At 43.5% G+C, this 19473-nt stretch overlaps 1 protein-coding gene across 1 annotated transcript in view; it reads right to left on the reverse strand.

The window, feature by feature from the left end:
- The window catches only part of DMC1 (DNA meiotic recombinase 1), a 1170937-nt gene that overhangs the window by 804861 nt on the left and 346603 nt on the right, over positions 1–19473 (reverse strand). The window contains exon 3 of the mRNA XM_086936467.1: positions 4368–4514. Within this exon, the coding sequence (XP_086792593.1) occupies positions 4368–4514 (147 nt within the window). The remainder of the gene's footprint in view (positions 1–4367; positions 4515–19473) is intronic.

The following is a 19473-nucleotide window of genomic DNA, read 5'->3' on the forward strand; positions in this document are numbered from 1 at the left end:
CTATCAGTCAGGTTAGGTGAGTAATCCCTTTTGGAAGAGTGTGTCGAAGAGGAAGACTAAGATAGTGTACGCCGCCTCTTGCGATTCCCCTGAGTCGACCTGCGTTCAGGGGATCTGCTTCGGTGTTCTCTGGCCCGAGGGGTGGGTAACCTGTCCACTTCCTGCACGAGACGTTGCAATGGTGATCTGTGCAGCGGACTGGAGTAGTCCGTAGGACGTTGAGCATGACCTGCGGGCACTGCCTGCCAATGATGGAGAGGTTGTAGCCATTTGGGAGAGAGATGGATGGAAGAAGATCACTGTCTCCTTGGAGAACCTCTTGGCGGATATCTTGGAGGCTCCTGCGAATGAACAAAAGCACTGCATGAAGACGCAATCATCTGGGGTGAGGTCCGAATGGAGTGAGAGGACTAGTTGCGGCTTCTGGAGCATGATCGGCGTCTTGATGAGCAATGTAACGTCGATAGGGAGTGTATCGACGTCGGGGCACTTCTCGTCATCGACGGAGACCCCGGTCTCGACATCGAACGATGTTTTGTATATTTCACTCTTGGTCTCGACATCGAATCCCTCACCATTGGAGAGGATTGAGCCTTCGACGTCGAACGCCGCTTAGACGACGATGGAGGTGATGAGTGCCTATCCTCAGGTGACGAGGCGCGTCTCGATCTTGACTGCCGCCTAGTTGACGGCGACAGAGACGCTTGCTTCGATGCCGATCACGACAGAGCCTGTCTCGACGTCGGAAGCCTAATAGACGGCGACGACGGAGATCTGCCTCTCGACATTGGGAGAGCTCGCACCAACGGAGAGCGACTCCTAAACGCTGATCGTCGCTGGGTTGACGACGGTGGAGGATCCGACGTACCTGTGTTCTTCGTCGACGACCGGTGTTCTCTTGACAGCGAGCCCACCATCGCTGGTCTTCTCGTCGACGTTTTCACTGCCGATGAGGGGATTTGAGGCGCCCATCCCAATGCCGATGGAGAGCATACTGGAATCTTACTTCTAGATGTAGTGGTGGCTCTCTCTTTCCTCTTCTTCATCGGAGACCTGCCTCTTGAAGGAGATTTTCTCTTCTCAGCCAGCTCATAGAGGCGAACCCTCTCCCTGTCTTTTAGAGGTCACTTGGACAGCAGCTGGCAATGCTGGCAGGTTTTAGGATTATTTTCAGAAGGAAGGCATAGAATATAGACAGGATGGGAGTCTGTTTTAGCCTTCTTTTTGCCACAGGATGGGCAAAGGTCAAAAATAGAGGGCTTTTCTTACTGAAAAACAATGCTCAACTCTCTAAAAGAACAGTAATGAAATACTCCAACACCAAAAAGACGTCTAAGTACAAGGGTTTTGACACAAAAATAGAAGTATTTTCTGACAGAAATCATAATAAAAATAGAGCTGAAGTAACCAGGGTCCTGACAAAAGGAGCCGGAAAGAACAACTGACCTAACTGTCACCCCTGAGGCATGATGGGAAGCTTGGGGTCATGGCTGCCTTAAAGGAACATGCCAGTTTTATCTGAGTGTTTCTGTGGGTTAGCTTTTCAGCTTTCTACACAAATGTTTCTACAATGCAGTCTATGTGCAGACAATGTTTTTTCATTATTCCTTGCAGGATTGTGTTTTCTGCTGTATATTAAAGCAGTTTTCAAATGCTTTCTTTCTCCTTGCTTTGTTGGAATATTTTTATGTGCAAGAGAATTTCTTGCAACATTGTTCAGCATGTCTATGGAAGGCTGCATTGTGTGTTTATATATATATATATATATATATATATATATATATATATATATATATATATGCATAGGTATATATATATATATACAGCTACATATATGGTTTTCACATTTATGTAATGTGTTTCCGGGTTCCCGCACATTGGCGGTAATATTCATGTGCTTATTGATGAGGATCCCCTGGAAGAGAACCCACGATATCTTTGGGAGGTGAATCGGCTAGTTGTGGCGGATGAGGGGACGGAGTTGAAATCACGTAGTTGGCCCATTCATCTAAAGGTGGTTAAATGACAGGTATTTCAACCTTTTCCCTCTCATCATCAGAAGATGAAGGATCATCCCTTGGCGGTAATGTTATATGGGATGCAAGTGTCATCCTAGGTGTAGTTGGTGGGGGGGGGGGAGTCAGAGGAGTATCGGGTGGTGGTGGTGCAGCAGTCTGCTCTTACAGGGCCTGTGGAAACAGCCTCTGATAGTCAGAGAGCATGGCCTGGAGATCCTGTAGCAGAAAGGCAGGACGATGTGAAGTGTCTCACATAGGTAGAGGATCAGAATAATATCCTTGTGGCTAATAGTACTGTAAAGGGCATTAGTGTTGGGAGTATTGCCCTTCCTCCAATTACTCCTCGTATTCCTCCTGACATTTCACATTCAGCACAGAAGGGCTGTGAGCTGGGCCAAAAAGGTCACCGTCATCAAATTTACTCCTCAGCATCCAGTAGATGGCTTGGTAGCAGGGGAGAGACCTTCCTAGGTAAAGTGACCTCAGAACGGATTGAAGATCTAGAGATCTTTGAAATTTTTATTTCCATCGATGGAGGCCATAACGGTGTCATCGGATGAGGTATTGCCATGGTCGACGTCATCGACTGGACCGCCGTCGATGAAGCAATCGTTGACAGGATTGTAGTCGATGGGGTCGCCGTCAATGGGAGCGTCGTCGGAACCATCATCGACGGCAGTGACATCGCCGGGATCTGCGTCGCCAGGAGCGTCAACGGGAACTTCGTAGACTCCTGGATCTTCGGCGACGAGATGGGCACACTGATGGCTGCTGTCGTCGTAACTGCCGTTTATGGTCTCAATGACGAGATGGTAATGCTGGTGGTCGGATTACTATGGTACAGTTGGACTCCCACTTTGACAAAGGGGAATGATTCAAGCATGTAAATCTAATGAGTGTCTGTGAAAGATAATTCCAAAGTGGATGTTGAGACCAGCAGCCGACATGTTATAGTATTGTAGAGAGCCACAGATGTCAGCAATTTGGAAGCAAGATAGAGGCTGTTTTTACAATAGAAGTCTTGTAAATAAGAAAAGCCAACTTACAATGAATATATTCATCAATGTGAAACCAGTGCAGTGATTTAAGGGTGGAAGTAATATGGTTGTTTTTCCTGATTCTGGTGATGAGCCTACTGGCTCAGTATAATTTTCTGAGTTGAATGAAAGCACATTTGGAAGCACAAGGAATCAGCACATTACCAGCATCAATGTGGGATACCAGCAGTTATTGCTGTTTGAAAAGCAGGTGTAAGGAAATAGGGTATTACAACACAGTTTGAGATTACACAGTGAGATGTAGTATGTGATAACCTATAAATGGGTGGACATGATGTACTCAGCAACCAAGTTGCCCAGCGGATCCATACAGAGATTGACTAAAGAGAGACCTGAAAGTCTTGTTTGGAAGCATTGTGAGTGGTCTGTGAGAAAGAATGTAAACCTCTCCTGGACATTCCCTCAAATAGACCTAATCAATGATATACATGGACAGGAGTGTCCCATGATCCAAAGGATCAAATTCTACCGAAAGCAAACATGTATGTACTCAAGCAACAGTTTTAAATACTTTGGCACCCACTTGGAGAGTGGCCTTTTCAGGCCCGTGGCATTAATAGAAGCCACATTAGAAGGAACTTAGATGATGAAAGTTTTCAATGTCACTTTGCAATTGTCATCATCATAAACTTTATGCTACAAAATTAATGATCAAAGAAACAGTTTTAACTGCATGTTGTCTGTTTCTTGATGATTTGTTTTATTTTATTGCATTTTTATAGGTATTACTGAATAAAGTTTATGATGATGATGACTTTGCAATTGCGTGGAGATAATTTTCCCACTCATTTCTTCTATTGAGGGGATGCAAATATTTGGGCAAGGGTTTCCAAGGATAGAGTCATTAAGGAAAGTATTTCCAAAAGTGGTAAGATGAGGCAGATTTTAAATATCTGGAAAAGGACCATGCTTTAGGGATAAGTTTAGTATAGAACAAAGAGGGGCAAAAATCGTCTTACTATCTTGGACCTAGAGTGAATCGTAGCAGAATAAGAATGTTTGGAAATTAAACTCTTTGAGATAACCAAGATACATGAGCGACTCCCAGATTTTGAAGATACTATGGAGACAACAGATGGCTTAATGGTCCAACATTTTGAGTAGGTTTCTTTTTAGACATGCCGTATGTATTGTCATATCACAGGCAAATATGTATCAAAGTAAAAAGTTAATGACAAGTAAGTGGGAAGGAAGACAGTCTAATGCCAGGCCAAACCTGATGTTTCAGCATAACACTGTATTAAGGGGGTCAAAAACAAAGACGTGTGCAACTAGGCATGCAGCTGCTTACTATGAGCTTATTCACCGCCTCTTTAATCTTGTCCACCTTGGCCTCCGACAGCCCCTTGATGTTGCACAGTGCCTTCTTGGTGGTCATTTGAATGCCTTTCACTGTGCAGATGCCCACCGACTTCAGCTTCTTGATGTCAGCCACGTTCTGCGGGGTGAACAAAACAGAACAAGTTATTCTTCTTGATTACTCTCTCACCTTCAGCTATTTCAGTCACGTGAATGAGGCATTGGATGGTACAGAAGAGCAGGTGCAACACACTTTTTAGATATTAGAAAACTAAGCTACTATAAGCTTGAGAACAGCTATGTGTACTTTCTAAGACCTCATTTGTTTTTACCCAGCTTGCTCCTGCCACAACAGTCATCTTTTCTCTGCCATTGAAGAAGAATTAATTATTACTCCCAGGAGGGAAGAGGTGGAGGGTATATCCCAGCCTCTCAATTCTACCAATGGGAATATTATGTGCATGAACTACAGATGTTTTATACTTTCATTATTCTTCAGAAGGCTAAGCCTTTGTGGATGTTCAAGTCTTGCAGATGTATCATTCATGCCAAGTGCAGCACAGCTCAGAGGTGATAACTCCTGGAAAAAACAAATCACTAGCTCCCCAAATAAGCAGAAGCCTGCAGGAACCAAAGTGGATGTGGTGTTCAAAAACTCTAAAAATGTATGACGGTCATGCGCTCACCACCGTCTTTACTCACAATAGAGAACTCATTGCTTGTATTTTTATGTGCAGCTAGTGCTGGTCCAAGCACTACCCTGGGCAAGCACTGGGCTATGCTGGAACATGCAAGCAACTCATTCTCTACAGTGAGAAATGACTGTTTGTGACTAAATGTGCCATTATGCATTTAGGCAGAATTGGGACAGGCTTGCCATCAAGTGTGCACCTCACCCACTTTAATGAATTACAGATGAGAGCCATAAGCAATTTCAGTTACATAATCTAAATTTGGCCAAAAAACTCTTACCAAACTGGGTGTCAACTCCAGCACTAGTATGCAATTCAAAGTGTCTGCAGAAATCATGAGTAGTTCTCCAAATGGCTGCTCTAAAGATTACCTTTTCGAGAACATGCCTTTGAAATGCAAAGGATTCTTTTTAGCCATTACTGAATGTACATGATTTTTATAAGAGGAGGGATGCAAAGAAGAGAGCAGCTCTCAAGGATGCACAAAACTATCAATTAAGCTATGAACGTTTTGATTGCTTTTCTGCCAGTAGTTCCACTTAAATTAAACTGCAGAGAACATGGGCAAAATATCTTTTCTCTGTTTTAAAAGCAAGAATCATCCGATGGCTACATTTCTGGGGATCATCGATGCCTCGGACGAGGAATTTGAGAAGGAAAGGTTTCTTACCTGTAATCTCAGTTCTCTCTCAGGAGAAACTCCATTGAAGTCATAATCACTGAATAGGCCCGTCCCGCACACGGGGATGCCAGCGCACTTCTTCACAGTATGTCTTCTTTAGTGTAGTTGTTCGCCGTTCTTTAGTAAGGCCTGGAGAAACACTTAAGACACTGATGTTTCGCTTCCTATTAAGGCTACATTAGTCAATTGCTTCAGATTACAATTAAAAAGGGTAATACACACATATATATATATATATATATATATATATATATATATATATATATATATATATATATATATACATATATATATATATACTAGCAGCCCGTCCCGACGTTGTCCGGGTATGAATTGCTGCCGGCCAGTAGTATATTGTTTTGTAGGATTTCGTTTTGATAGAATTTCTTATCTGTGACAGGCCTGTGAAGCGCTCCGATTCACAGTCCACTGCTAATGCACTTAAGAGTGCGCGTTCAGTAGTGTGTGAACTTGAGTTTCCCTACTTTATTTTTCCTTGCAATATTATATAGCGCGAACTCAACAACATGGCATGAGCACAATTTACATTACAGAAGAACACATTCATTTGTAGTAGGCACGGGGAGACAAAGCGAATTGCCTGGAATCACGGGATGTTGAGCTGATGCCGAGATTCGAACGTAGCTCCCCAGCTCTAAAGTTCGCAATTCTAGAACTTGTGGCGGGAGGTGTGTCTAAAAGTGTATGTCGATGCTGGCCATCAATGAGAGAGACCTGTGCATTTTTCAAATGCGTGGTAAAAAATATGAGTATGTTCCTGGAGATGTGGGCCGCTGTGCCACCAATGTACTTACCGGGGGAGGGTAAACACCCATTATTCCGCAACTTTCTTTCCGCATACCATCACTCCGCATACTTTCATTACGAAAGTACCATGACACCGCAATGCCATTATAACGCATGGCATTACATTTTATATGCTTTTACCACGCATACATTTACAACGAAATTCGTTGTAAATGCATGAATGGTAAAAGCATGTTTTTTAATGTTTGGATAAGGTAAGTATAGGTATAGGGGTATATGTTTTGGGGTACTGAGGTGTATGATTTGGGGTGTTTGGGTATTTTAAGGGTTCAGATATAGTTTTGGGTTATGGGGTACAGGGGTAGTTGTAGGGTTTAGGGATAGGTATGGGTTTTGGGGTACAGGGGTATTTTTAGGGTTCAGGGCTAGGTTTGGGTTTTGGGGTATAGGGGTATTTTTAGGGTTCAGGGGTAGGTTTGGGTTTTGGGGTACAGGGGTATTTTAAGGGTTCAGGGGTAGGTATGGGTTTTGGGGTACAGAGGTATTTTAGGGGTAGGTTTGGGTTTTGGGGTACAGTGGTATTTTTAGGGTTCAGGGCTAGGTTTGGGTTTTGGGGTACAGGGATATTTTTAGGGTTCAGGGGTAGGTTTTGGTTTTGAGGTACAGGGGTATTTATAGGGCTAGGGCTAGGTTTGGGGTACAGGGGTATTTTTAGGGTTTAGGGATAGGTTTGGGTTTTGGGATACAGGGTATCTTTATGGGGTTAAGATGGGTTAGAGTTTAAGGGTGTTGGGGTATTTTAATGAGTAAGGGTGGGTTATGATTATGGGGTGCAGGGGTATTTAAAGGGAGCAGGGTGGGATTAGCACACGATATGAGACATGGCATGAAGGGCGGAACGTACTACACGCCCCCAGCGTTTGTCACACCCCCAGCACACGCCTACAGTACAACGCAGACACGCCCACAAGGGACTACTTAGCTGGCACAGTTCTTTTACCTTTTAAATGTATATGGTGGGCGTCTGCATAGCCTATGTCCTTCTGCTGCAACTGCCCTTTCCAACGCTGTATTGGGTGTTGTGATTGGTGATGAGGTTCCTGAGATTACCCGCCTCAAAAGTTTTGGCTCTCTCTTTATTATATTAGTATGGATATGGATTGGTGTGAAACGGAGCGTGATATATATATATTTAACCCAGGACTGTGATTATGTGTTAACATCTTATGAATGTGGCAATGTTTCGTTGATCACATATGGGGATTTAACCCAGTATTATTTGTCAATATTTAGGGATTCATCCCGGTATTAGAGAGAGTTCGGCATTATGCAAATGGCTGTGTATTTCATTGTAAATCACTGTTAATATCGTACTACCTTAATGTTATAGTCCATCAACTTTGTTTACCCAAATGCTGATAAATTCAAATGAACCAATCACCAATAAGCACTGTGCACTTTAAATACGCTTGAAAAATGTGGTTACGCTGTCATGTGATCAAGGCTTTGTGCCGAAACGTTATGGCGACAGCTGAATAAACGATAACAACCAGCATCCAATTTGTGGTCCGTGTCTGTTTCCAGCGCGATCAGGAGCAAAGGTGATTGTGGCACGAGAACGGAGGTTTGTGGATATATCCACAAACCTCCGTTCTCGTGCCACAATCACCTTTGCTCCTGATCGCGCTGGAAACAGACACGGACCACAAATTGGATGCTGGTTGTTATCGTTTATTCAGCTGTCGCCATAACGTTTCGGCACAAAGCCTTGATCACATGACAGCGTAACCACATTTTTCAAGCGTATTTAAAGTGCACAGTGCTTATTGGTGATTGGTTCATTTGAATTTATCAGCATTTGGGTAAACAAAGTTGATGGACTATAACATTAAGGTAGTACGATATTAACAGTGATTTACAATGAAATACACAGCCATTTGCATAATGCCGAACTCTCTCTAATACCGGGATGAATCCCTAAATATTGACAAATAATACTGGGTTAAATCCCCATATGTGATCAACGAAACATTGCCACATTCATAAGATGTTAACACATAATCACAGTCCTGGGTTAAATATATATATATCACGCTCCGTTTCACACCAATCCAGGTATAGAAATAGGCACTCACTGGGTTATACTGCCATCAACATAGGTTTATTTACGTCATTTTCGGCACAAACATGGAAAAACGACGCCTTAATCTTGTATTTCAAGGCGTAGCCGAAATGCTTCATTTTTCCATGTTTTGTGCCGAAAATTACGGAAATAAACCTATGTTGATGGCAGTATAACCCCGTGAGTGCCTATCTCTATATCTGCATTGGTGTGAAACGGAGCGTGATGTATACGCGGCTTGCAGCGCCGCGTTCAAAGGCACCCGCCTTTTAAGTGCGCTGTTTGAAGGTGCGAGAGGAGCGAGGATATATTGTTGGAATATATATATATATATATATATATATATATATGAGGTACGTGGCGCTCCTTAGACAACACACAGCAAGTTAGCCGATCAGTGGACACAGGAACCAGCAAGACCCGTAGTTTGGTGCAAATCTTTTTATTTTAGTATGTAGCCCAGCACCAGTCCGCCATGACGCGTTTCGGCTAGAGATAGCCTTGATCACATGACAACGTCACGAGGGCTGATCACCCTTTTAAAGTGCAATGTGCCATCACATGATATTAGAAACAGAAAAAATACTATCAGTGTTTCTAATTCTCAAAACAAAAAATTACGGCATAAATGCCCGTATATTGTTAACAAAGTTGCACAATAAACATCATATATTCATGTTAAAATTGATAAACATTATGAAACTGTACACGATACACAACTGTTTTCTCTCTTAAAATCAATGTTAATACATGAAAATTTGCAAGGCTTAGGCAGTAATAAACTTTTAAAATTCATATAAAAGTTAAAAGGACCTATAAATAGTTATATAAATATTAAAATATAACTAAAATTATATTTGATTTATTAACACTTTAGATCAAGGTGTAATATGTTAAAACCCTTAGATCACGATAGTGCAATGATGCCCCAGTGGGCGAATACCAAAGCCGGAGATGTAAACATTGTGTATGTGCAAAATATGCTAGTTGTGCAATATAAGCTGATGGCAAAAAAGTGCTACCAAGTGCGTGATAAATAATAAAATCTAAATGTAGAAATAACTGTTGGTCATGGAGGGAGAAAAGGATGTAGTGTGTTTAAACAGAATGCATGATCCACAGTTCAAAGTTAACATTTACTGATTTTTTGGGTACACCAACTCAAAATTACAGGAATTATACCAATGACATGGATGACTGGCACAACAAAACTTAATTAGATATATTCAGAGATAAGTGTGGCAGTCCTCCCCTATATTAAGGCCAAACGGTGCCTTAGTATCTAACAGGATTATATAGCGAGTCTCCAGTTTTCTTAAAAGAGACTCCCTATCACCGCCTCTCCTTTGGGGAGGAACACAGTCTATCGCGAAATATCTAAGTAAGGACGCATCCTTCCCATGCTTACTCTCGAAGTGCCTGGCCACTGGGTATGCTGCATCTGCATGGGTGATCGCTCGCAAATGCTGCAGTATGCGCTTATGCACCTGTGGCCTGGTGCTGCCAACATATCTTAGGCCGCACGGGCACTCCAAAACGTACACAACAAATTCTGATTTACAGTTAAATTTTTGTTGGATTTTAATTGGAAAGGGTGAGAGAGGGGTAGAAACCTCAGTCTTGCTGATGCCGTGTTTACACGCTTTGCAGCTTGAGCATCTTAAAAAGCCTTTGCTGTCATTTAGCCATGTTCCTGAAACCACTTCAGGGCTGCTCGATACCAGACTATCTTTCATTGAGTGTGCTTTACGATAGGTGATGCTGGGATTTTTGCTGATGGAGGATCCAATTATAGGATCACATGAGACTAAAGACCAGTTATCTTTGATTATCTTATGGATACTTTTGTGTTGTGTATTGTATGCCATAATTAGTCGTGTCTCGCCATCAGTGCTGACAGTGACAGAGCTAGTTGGTACACGACCTAAGCCCAGGAGTGCAGTTCTATCAATCCTATTGGCTCTGTTAGTAGCCTTATCTATCGTATCTGTTTTGTAGCCACGCTCAACAAATCGGGCCCTACATGCTGCTTGTGCCAGCCGGCATTCTTCCTCACTACTGCAAATCCTTCTGATACGCAGCAGCTCCCCGTAAGGGATGCTACGTATCAGATGTGCTGGGTGGTGGCTTCCAGCATGCAGCAGCGTGTTCCCAGCTGTGGGTTTCCGGTATAGTCTGGTATGTAAGCTGTTTTCACAAACATATAATTCCACATCTAAGAATACAATGGATTCTCTGCTCAGGGTGCTAGTGAATTGTATGTTCAAGTTGTTACTATTCAATTCTTCAATGAAAAGGGTCACCTCTGATTCAGATCCATCCCATATAAAAACCAGGTCATCTATATATCTTAACCAAAGTTTAACTTTGGTGTCCATGACAGTAGCAAATTGCTTCCTCAGGACCTGCTCCTCCCAGTACCCCATGTGTAGACAGGCGTAACTGGGAGAGAAGCAGGCCCCCATTGCCACCCCCCTGGTCTGTATGAATAACTGATTAGCAAAGAGAAAGATGTTATTTTCAAGACAGATGTTAATCATATCCAACAACATTTTAGAATGATCATGGAAACACAGATTTCTTTTCTCCAAAAAATGTTGCACAGCCCTCAAACCATCAATGTGGAATATGCTGGTATATAGCGATGTAACGTCCATAGATACTAGGACATAATTGGGGCACCATTCGAAGTCTTGGATCTTTCTCAATAGGTCACTGGTGTCTAAAATGAATGAAGGCAGACCCCTCACAAATTCCTGTAGGAAAAAGTCAATATATCTGCTCATGTTCTCCAGTAGACTATTGCAAGCAGATATTATGGGCCTGCCGGGGGGTTGTTCTATACTCTTATGTACTTTAGGGATGAAATATATCACCGGAGTAACCGGGTAGTCTTTTTTCAAAAACTTATATTCATCCATTGTGATGAGGCCCTTGCTTCTCCAAGCTGATAGATTGAGGTAAATTTCATTCCTGGAATTTAATGCCTCTTGCATGGAAATGCGACAATAGCACTCTCTATCGTTAAGTTGCTTGTGGGCTTCCTCTAAGTACATTTTGCGTGGCCAAAGGACCACGTTGCCCCCATTGTCAGATTGTCTTATCACCAGATTCTTGTTTGCTCTCAGTTTTTTGATTAAAATGTGGTATTCTTTATCTCTGTGGTTATATCGTTTGGTTTGATTTGCAGTTCTGATTTGGAGTTCCTTGAGTTGGGTGACAACACGGTCGTGGAAGATATCAATATTGTCTTTGAGCAATATTAATATATATATACACAGGGCTTTAAGTGGGATGAAAAAACTGGGGGGGGGGTCTCTCAAAGGGGCGTGGTCTGTGTAATTAAGGACGTGGCTTTAAATCACTTACGCAAAAAAACTGTGCTTAGCATAGTGTGCCGCCCGACTTGTATTTTGCTGTTTCCGTCGTTGCATCCAGATATTTGATACAAGTAACATCAAACCTACAATAAGTAAGGAATATTGGCTTTGTCAATGGTTATTACTTGCAGAAGATAAATAAGCTGCAACTATGACTTGTATATAATATTGACAAAGCTTCCAATTAAATCCTTGGTGACCCTACCACAATGTTGCTGCTCCTGAGTTTCAGAAAGAGAAGGGAAATCCAGAAAGAAAATGACTCTTAAAGGATTTCCCTTCCCCCACAACGCTCCCCTGGCATGACGTCATGCTGTAACTTCTCTACTACTGAGAAGTGAGCAGTGTGAGCAGCGCACATTCATGTGCCTGGTGCTGTCTCGGAACTGGTCTCTATCAGGCTTTGTTTTGCGCCCTGGCACTTTTTTCTGGACTGCAGTGACAGCAAACAGCGGTCATTGCAGTCCGGGGGAAAAAAACGGGCGGCCTGTGTCTGGGCTCAAAACCGAGCCCGATAGAGACCCGTTTCGAGGCCCCCTGAAAAAAACTGCCGGTGCTCAGACCCCTTGAGACCCGGCCCACTTAAAGCCCTGTATATATATATATATATATATATTCCACAAAAAAGTCCCCAGAGGCAGGATCGCACTCCACAGCAGGTAAGTTTAACAAAAGTCTTTTATTTAGGCATGTGACTTCCCTTCCCCGTACATTGTCTGCAGGCCTGACACGTTTCAAAGCTTTTTGCTTCTCTTCAGAGGCCGGTATCCAGCAGGACGTTCTGTGAGGCTCTCCAATCTCCCAGCTGGAATGCTTCCAATCATCGCACAGCTTCCGTTGTGCCTCCATTAAGGGAATCCGTTTTTGATTGCATCTTGGGAATTGGAGTTTTTTAGCCTAATTTGCACCCTCCATTAGGTTTGTCCGCTGTACCACAAGTTCAGACATTCTTTAAAGCCCTCCATTAGGCTCCCGGATGAGATTTCACATGCCTTTAGTTTAAACCTGCTGTGCCCATCAAAACGTGACGCTACACTTTTGCGAGACCATTCCTTTGCTCTTTGGCGGTGCGTGTTCCTCGCGGCCTGGAAGCGCCGCGCATATAATCCACAAAAAAAGTCCCCAGAGGCAGGATCGCACTCCACAGCAGGTAAGTTTAACAAAACTCTTTTATTTAGGCATGTGACTTCCCTTCCCCGTACATTGTCTGCAGGCCTGACGCGTTTCAAAGCTTTTTGCTTCTCTTCAGAGGCCGGTATCCAGCAGGACGTTCTGTGAGGCTCTCCAATCTCCCAGCTGGAATGCTTCCAATCATCGCACAGCTTCCGTTGTGCCTCCATTAAGGGAATCCGTTTTTGATTGCATCTTGGGAATTGGAGTTTTTTTGCCTAATTTGCACCCTCCATTAGGTTTGTCCGCTGTACCACAAGTTCAGACATTCTTTAAAGCCCTCCATTAGGCTCCCGGATGAGATTTCACATGCCTTTAGTTTAAACCTGCTGTGCCCATCAAAACGTGACGCTACACTTTTGCGAGACCATTCCTTTGCTCTTTGGCGGTGCGTGTTCCTCGCGGCCTGGAAGCGCCGCGCATATAATCCACAAAAAAAGTCCCCAGAGGCAGGATTGCACTCCACAGCAGGTAAGTTTAACAAAACTCTTTTATTTAGGCATGTGACTTCCCTTCCCCGTACATTGTCTGCAGGCCTGACGCGTTTCAAAGCTTTTTGCTTCTCTTCAGAGGCCGGTATCCAGCAGGACGTTCTGTGAGCTTCCAATCATCGCACAGCTTCCGTTGTGCCTCCATTAAGGGAATCCGTTTTTGATTGCATCTTGGGAATTGGAGTTTGGAGAGCCTCACAGAACGTCCTGCTGGATACCGGCCTCTGAAGAGAAGCAAAAAGCTTTGAAACGCGTCAGGCCTGCAGACAATGTACGGGGAAGGGAAGTCACATGCCTAAATAAAAGAGTTTTGTTAAACGTACCTGCTGTGGAGTGCGATCCTGCCTCTGGGGACTTTTTTTGTGGATTATATGCGCGGCGCTTCCAGGCCGCGAGGAACACGCACCGCCAAAGAGCAAAGGAATGGTCTCGCAAAAGTGTAGCGTCACGTTTTGATGGGCACAGCAGGTTTAAACTAAAGGCATGTGAAATCTCATCCGGGAGCCTAATGGAGGGCTTTAAAGAATGTCTGAACTTGTGGTACAGCGGACAAACCTAATGGAGGGTGCAAATTAGGCTAAAAAACTCCAATTCCCAAGATGCAATCAAAAACGGATTCCCTTAATGGAGGCACAACGGAAGCTGTGCGATGATTGGAAGCATTCCAGCTGGGAGATTGGAGAGCCTCACAGAACGTCCTGCTGGATACCGGCCTCTGAAGAGAAGCAAAAAGCTTTGAAACGCGTCAGGCCTGCAGACAATGTACGGGGAAGGGAAGTCACATGCCTAAATAAAAGAGTTTTGTTAAACTTACCTGCTGTGGAGTGCGATCCTGCCTCTGGGGACTTTTTTTGTGGATTATATGCGCGGCGCTTCCAGGCCGCGAGGAACACGCACCGCCAAAGAGCAAAGGAATGGTCTCGCAAAAGTGTAGCGTCACGTTTTGATGGGCACAGCAGGTTTAAACTAAAGGCATGTGAAATCTCATCCGGGAGCCTAATGGAGGGCTTTAAAGAATGTCTGAACTTGTGGTACAGCGGACAAACCTAATGGAGGGTGCAAATTAGGCTAAAAAACTCCAATTCCCAAGATGCAATCAAAAACGGATTCCCTTAATGGAGGCACAACGGAAGCTGTGCGATGATTGGAAGCATTCCAGCTGGGAGATTGGAGAGCCTCACAGAACGTCCTGCTGGATACCGGCCTCTGAAGAGAAGCAAAAAGCTTTGAAACGCGTCAGGCCTGCAGACAATGTACGGGGAAGGGAAGTCACATGCCTAAATAAAAGAGTTTTGTTAAACTTACCTGCTGTGGAATGCGATCCTGCCTCTGGGGACTTTTTTTGTGGATTATATGCGCGGCGCTTCCAGGCCGCGAGGAACACGCACCGCCAAAGAGCAAAGGAATGGTCTCGCAAAAGTGTAGCGTCACGTTTTGATGGGCACAGCAGGTTTAAACTAAAGGCATGTGAAATCTCATCCGGGAGCCTAATGGAGGGCTTTAAAGAATGTCTGAACTTGTGGTACAGCGGACAAACCTAATGGAGGGTGCAAATTAGGCTACAAAACTCCAATTCCCAAGATGCAATCAAAAACGGATTCCCTTAATGGAGGCACAACGGAAGCTGTGCGATGATTGGAAGCATTCCAGCTGGGAGATTGGAGAGCCTCACAGAACGTCCTGCTGGATACCGGCCTCTGAAGAGAAGCAAAAAGCTTTGAAACGCGTCAGGCCTGCAGACAATGTACGGGGAAGGGAAGTCACATGCCTAAATAAAAGAGTTTTGTTAAACTTACCTGCTGTGGAGTGCGATCCTGCCTCTGGGGACTTTTTTTGTGGATTATATGCGCGGCGCTTCCAGGCCGCGAGGAACACGCACCGCCAAAGAGCAAAGGAATGGTCTCGCAAAAGTGTAGCGTCACGTTTTGATGGGCACAGCAGGTTTAAACTAAAGGCATGTGAAATCTCATCCGGGAGCCTAATGGAGGGCTTTAAAGAATGTCTGAACTTGTGGTACAGCGGACAAACCTAATGGAGGGTGCAAATTAGGCTAAAAAACTCCAATTCCCAAGATGCAATCAAAAACTGATTCCCTTAATGGAGGCACAACGGAAGCTGTGCGATGATTGGAAGCATTCCAGCTGGGAGATTGGAGAGCCTCACAGAACGTCCTGCTGGATACCGGCCTCTGAAGAGAAGCAAAAAGCTTTGAAACGCGTCAGGCCTGCAGACAATGTACGGGGAAGGGAAGTCACATGCCTAAATAAAAGAGTTTTGTTAAACTTACCTGCTGTGGAGTGCGATCCTGCCTCTGGGGACTTTTTTTGTGGATTATATGCGCGGCGCTTCCAGGCCGCGAGGAACACGCACCGCCAAAGAGCAAAGGAATGGTCTCGCAAAAGTGTAGCGTCACGTTTTGATGGGCACAGCAGGTTTAAACTAAAGGCATGTGAAATCTCATCCGGGAGCCTAATGGAGGGCTTTAAAGAATGTCTGAACTTGTGGTACAGCGGACAAACCTAATGGAGGGTGCAAATTAGGCTAAAAAACTCCAATTCCCAAGATGCAATCAAAAACGGATTCCCTTAATGGAGGCACAACGGAAGCTGTGCGATGATTGGAAGCATTCCAGCTGGGAGATTGGAGAGCCTCACAGAACGTCCTGCTGGATACCGGCCTCTGAAGAGAAGCAAAAAGCTTTGAAACGCGTCAGGCCTGCAGACAATGTACGGGGAAGGGAAGTCACATGCCTAAATAAAAGAGTTTTGTTAAACTTACCTGCTGTGGAGTGCGATCCTGCCTCTGGGGACTTTTTTTGTGGATTATATGCGCGGCGCTTCCAGGCCGCGAGGAACACGCACCGCCAAAGAGCAAAGGAATGGTCTCGCAAAAGTGTAGCGTCACGTTTTGATGGGCACAGCAGGTTTAAACTAAAGGCATGTGAAATCTCATCCGGGAGCCTAATGGAGGGCTTTAAAGAATGTCTGAACTTGTGGTACAGCGGACAAACCTAATGGAGGGTGCAAATTAGGCTAAAAAACTCCAATTCCCAAGATGCAATCAAAAACGGATTCCCTTAATGGAGGCACAACGGAAGCTGTGCGATGATTGGAAGCATTCCAGCTGGGAGATTGGAGAGCCTCACAGAACGTCCTGCTGGATACCGGCCTCTGAAGAGAAGCAAAAAGCTTTGAAACGCGTCAGGCCTGCAGACAATGTACGGGGAAGGGAAGTCACATGCCTAAATAAAAGAGTTTTGTTAAACTTACCTGCTGTGGAGTGCGATCCTGCCTCTGGGGACTTTTTTTGTGGATTATATGCGCGGCGCTTCCAGGCCGCGAGGAACACGCACCACCAAAGAGCAAAGGAATGGTCTCGCAAAAGTGTAGCGTCACGTTTTGATGGGCACAGCAGGTTTAAACTAAAGGCATGTGAAATCTCATCCGGGAGCCTAATGGAGGGCTTTAAAGAATGTCTGAACTTGTGGTACAGCGGACAAACCTAATGGAGGGTGCAAATTAGGCTAAAAAACTCCAATTCCCAAGATGCAATCAAAAACGGATTCCCTTAATGGAGGCACAACGGAAGCTGTGCGATGATTGGAAGCATTCCAGCTGGGAGATTGGAGAGCCTCACAGAACGTCCTGCTGGATACCGGCCTCTGAAGAGAAGCAAAAAGCTTTGAAACGCGTCAGGCCTGCAGACAATGTACGGGGAAGGGAAGTCACATGCCTAAATAAAAGAGTTTTGTTAAACTTACCTGCTGTGGAGTGCGATCCTGCCTCTGGGGACTTTTTTTGTGGAATATATATATATATATATATATATATATATTTCGTGTATTCTGCCGTCCCGCCTGTCTTGGAAGTAGCAACCAGCCAGGCAAAGCACCACTCGGACACGGACCAATAAGGTTTCTTATTTATTTAGTGCAGAAAAACCGTCTATGACGTTTCGGCTCCCACGAGCCTTGTTCACATGACAATGTTTGTTTGTCGGTGTCCACCTTTTAAAGTGCCAGTGATAGGTAAATTGGTTGCACATGTGAGAGTCTGAAGCATAGACATAGAAAACATACTCAATAAAATGTTTTAAATAAACTTATTCAGCTCCGATATTTTGATGGGAGACAAAAGTTCAAATATCAGTCAAATACCAATATAATGTGGGATCTCGGGTAATGCTTAAACATATGTTGACAAAGAATTAATATATAAGAGGTTCTCTGTTTTGATTGCATAGATATTCTACATACAAATAAATATTTGTATACATGTGGATATTCATTCACTATACATTGGCTCCATATATATTCCTAGAAAAATACTCATTTTGCTAAATCAAAAAAGTTTTTGACCTCTGCATGATAATATATATACATATGTAAAAACATCTAATTGATGGCATTGTATCGTTTCATCCTGACAGTTATTTGTAAAATACAAAATTCAAATTTTACATTTTTTTCACACTGTAGGGTATCACATATCGTAAATCAAATTGAAAACTGTCAATAATAAAGTGCAAGTGCTGTTTTTTGGTATTGTACCAGATTGTGCAAATACGCTCATCTATTGTGCAAATTACACAATTATATATGCAAAAAATCGCATTTAAATGTGCAAAAACCGCAAATTGTGCAATATTTTGTATTATTTTGATCTTATAACTATGACAGTCCTAATTCCAACACATATCTGTATGTTAAATAACAAATACCCTATTCAGTGGATAGTGAAAAAATGGATGCTAGGGTACATCCTGCCACCCTGTAATTCCTAGTTAATGATCTTGCCTGTTGACCTGATTACATATTGTTTTCCATAGTCTTCTTCAGTAATAGAAAATGAAAAATTATGACTATATTTTGGTGTAACGAATAATACTATTAGATTGACTGGAATTTAGGATCCACCACAATCTAAATATTTTCTATTTGTGCTCCCCAATAATCAATGATTTCATATAGTTTACAACATCCTAAGATTTATATATATCAAACACCAGCTCCGGTAATGGAATTTTGTAGAGCCAGCTCGCGGGTGGTCCGAGGTAGGGTTACTGGTCGCCCGTACATCCAAAAAGCACTTCGTTCGTAAGAACACACATACTCGGACACCTTGAGTTGTTCTTGTGCGCAAAATTTATTAGGCAGGAAACAACGTGTTTCACCTTACGGCTTGAGCACGTTATCAAGCAGTAAGGTGAAACGCGTTGTGTCCTGCCTAATGAATTTTGCACACAAGAACAACTCAAGGTGTCCGAATACGTGTGTTCTTACGAACGAAGTGCTTTTTGGATATATCTTTACTTTTTCTCGCAAATTTGACCCAATTAACCCTTTCCAGGCTCATGACGAGCTGGGCTCGTCATGGTGTAGCCTCCTCGCACACTGATGACGAGCCCAGCTCGTCATGTAACATGGGTTTTTAAATATCTCAGCATAGCTTCAGAATTCCACTAGCGCGGATGTGGTTAAAAGACAGCAGTACAATGATAAGATAAAAAATAAAGGATTAAGGAATGAAGTGCACGTGAATGAAAATACTTCAAGCTTGGATACAATATCGCTAACAAGTGAGTCACGCACGGAGTCAGTGCCTATTGCTGCAAGAAAGACCAAACTCAATGTGGGACAAGAATTGGATTTTTTAGTGGAGGCAAGACTGCAGACTCTTCGGCCACAGCAGAAAAGAGCGGAAAATGCTGAAGAACAAAAAGAAGTCGGGAGCAGTGTAAAAGATGCAAACAAAAATATAAAAAAGAAAACGCATTGGCGGCAGAAAAAACGAC

This window comes from Lissotriton vulgaris, chromosome 1_1 (assembly GCF_964263255.1).
Source record: "Lissotriton vulgaris chromosome 1_1, aLisVul1.2, whole genome shotgun sequence".
Taxonomy (NCBI): domain Eukaryota; kingdom Metazoa; phylum Chordata; class Amphibia; order Caudata; family Salamandridae; genus Lissotriton; species Lissotriton vulgaris.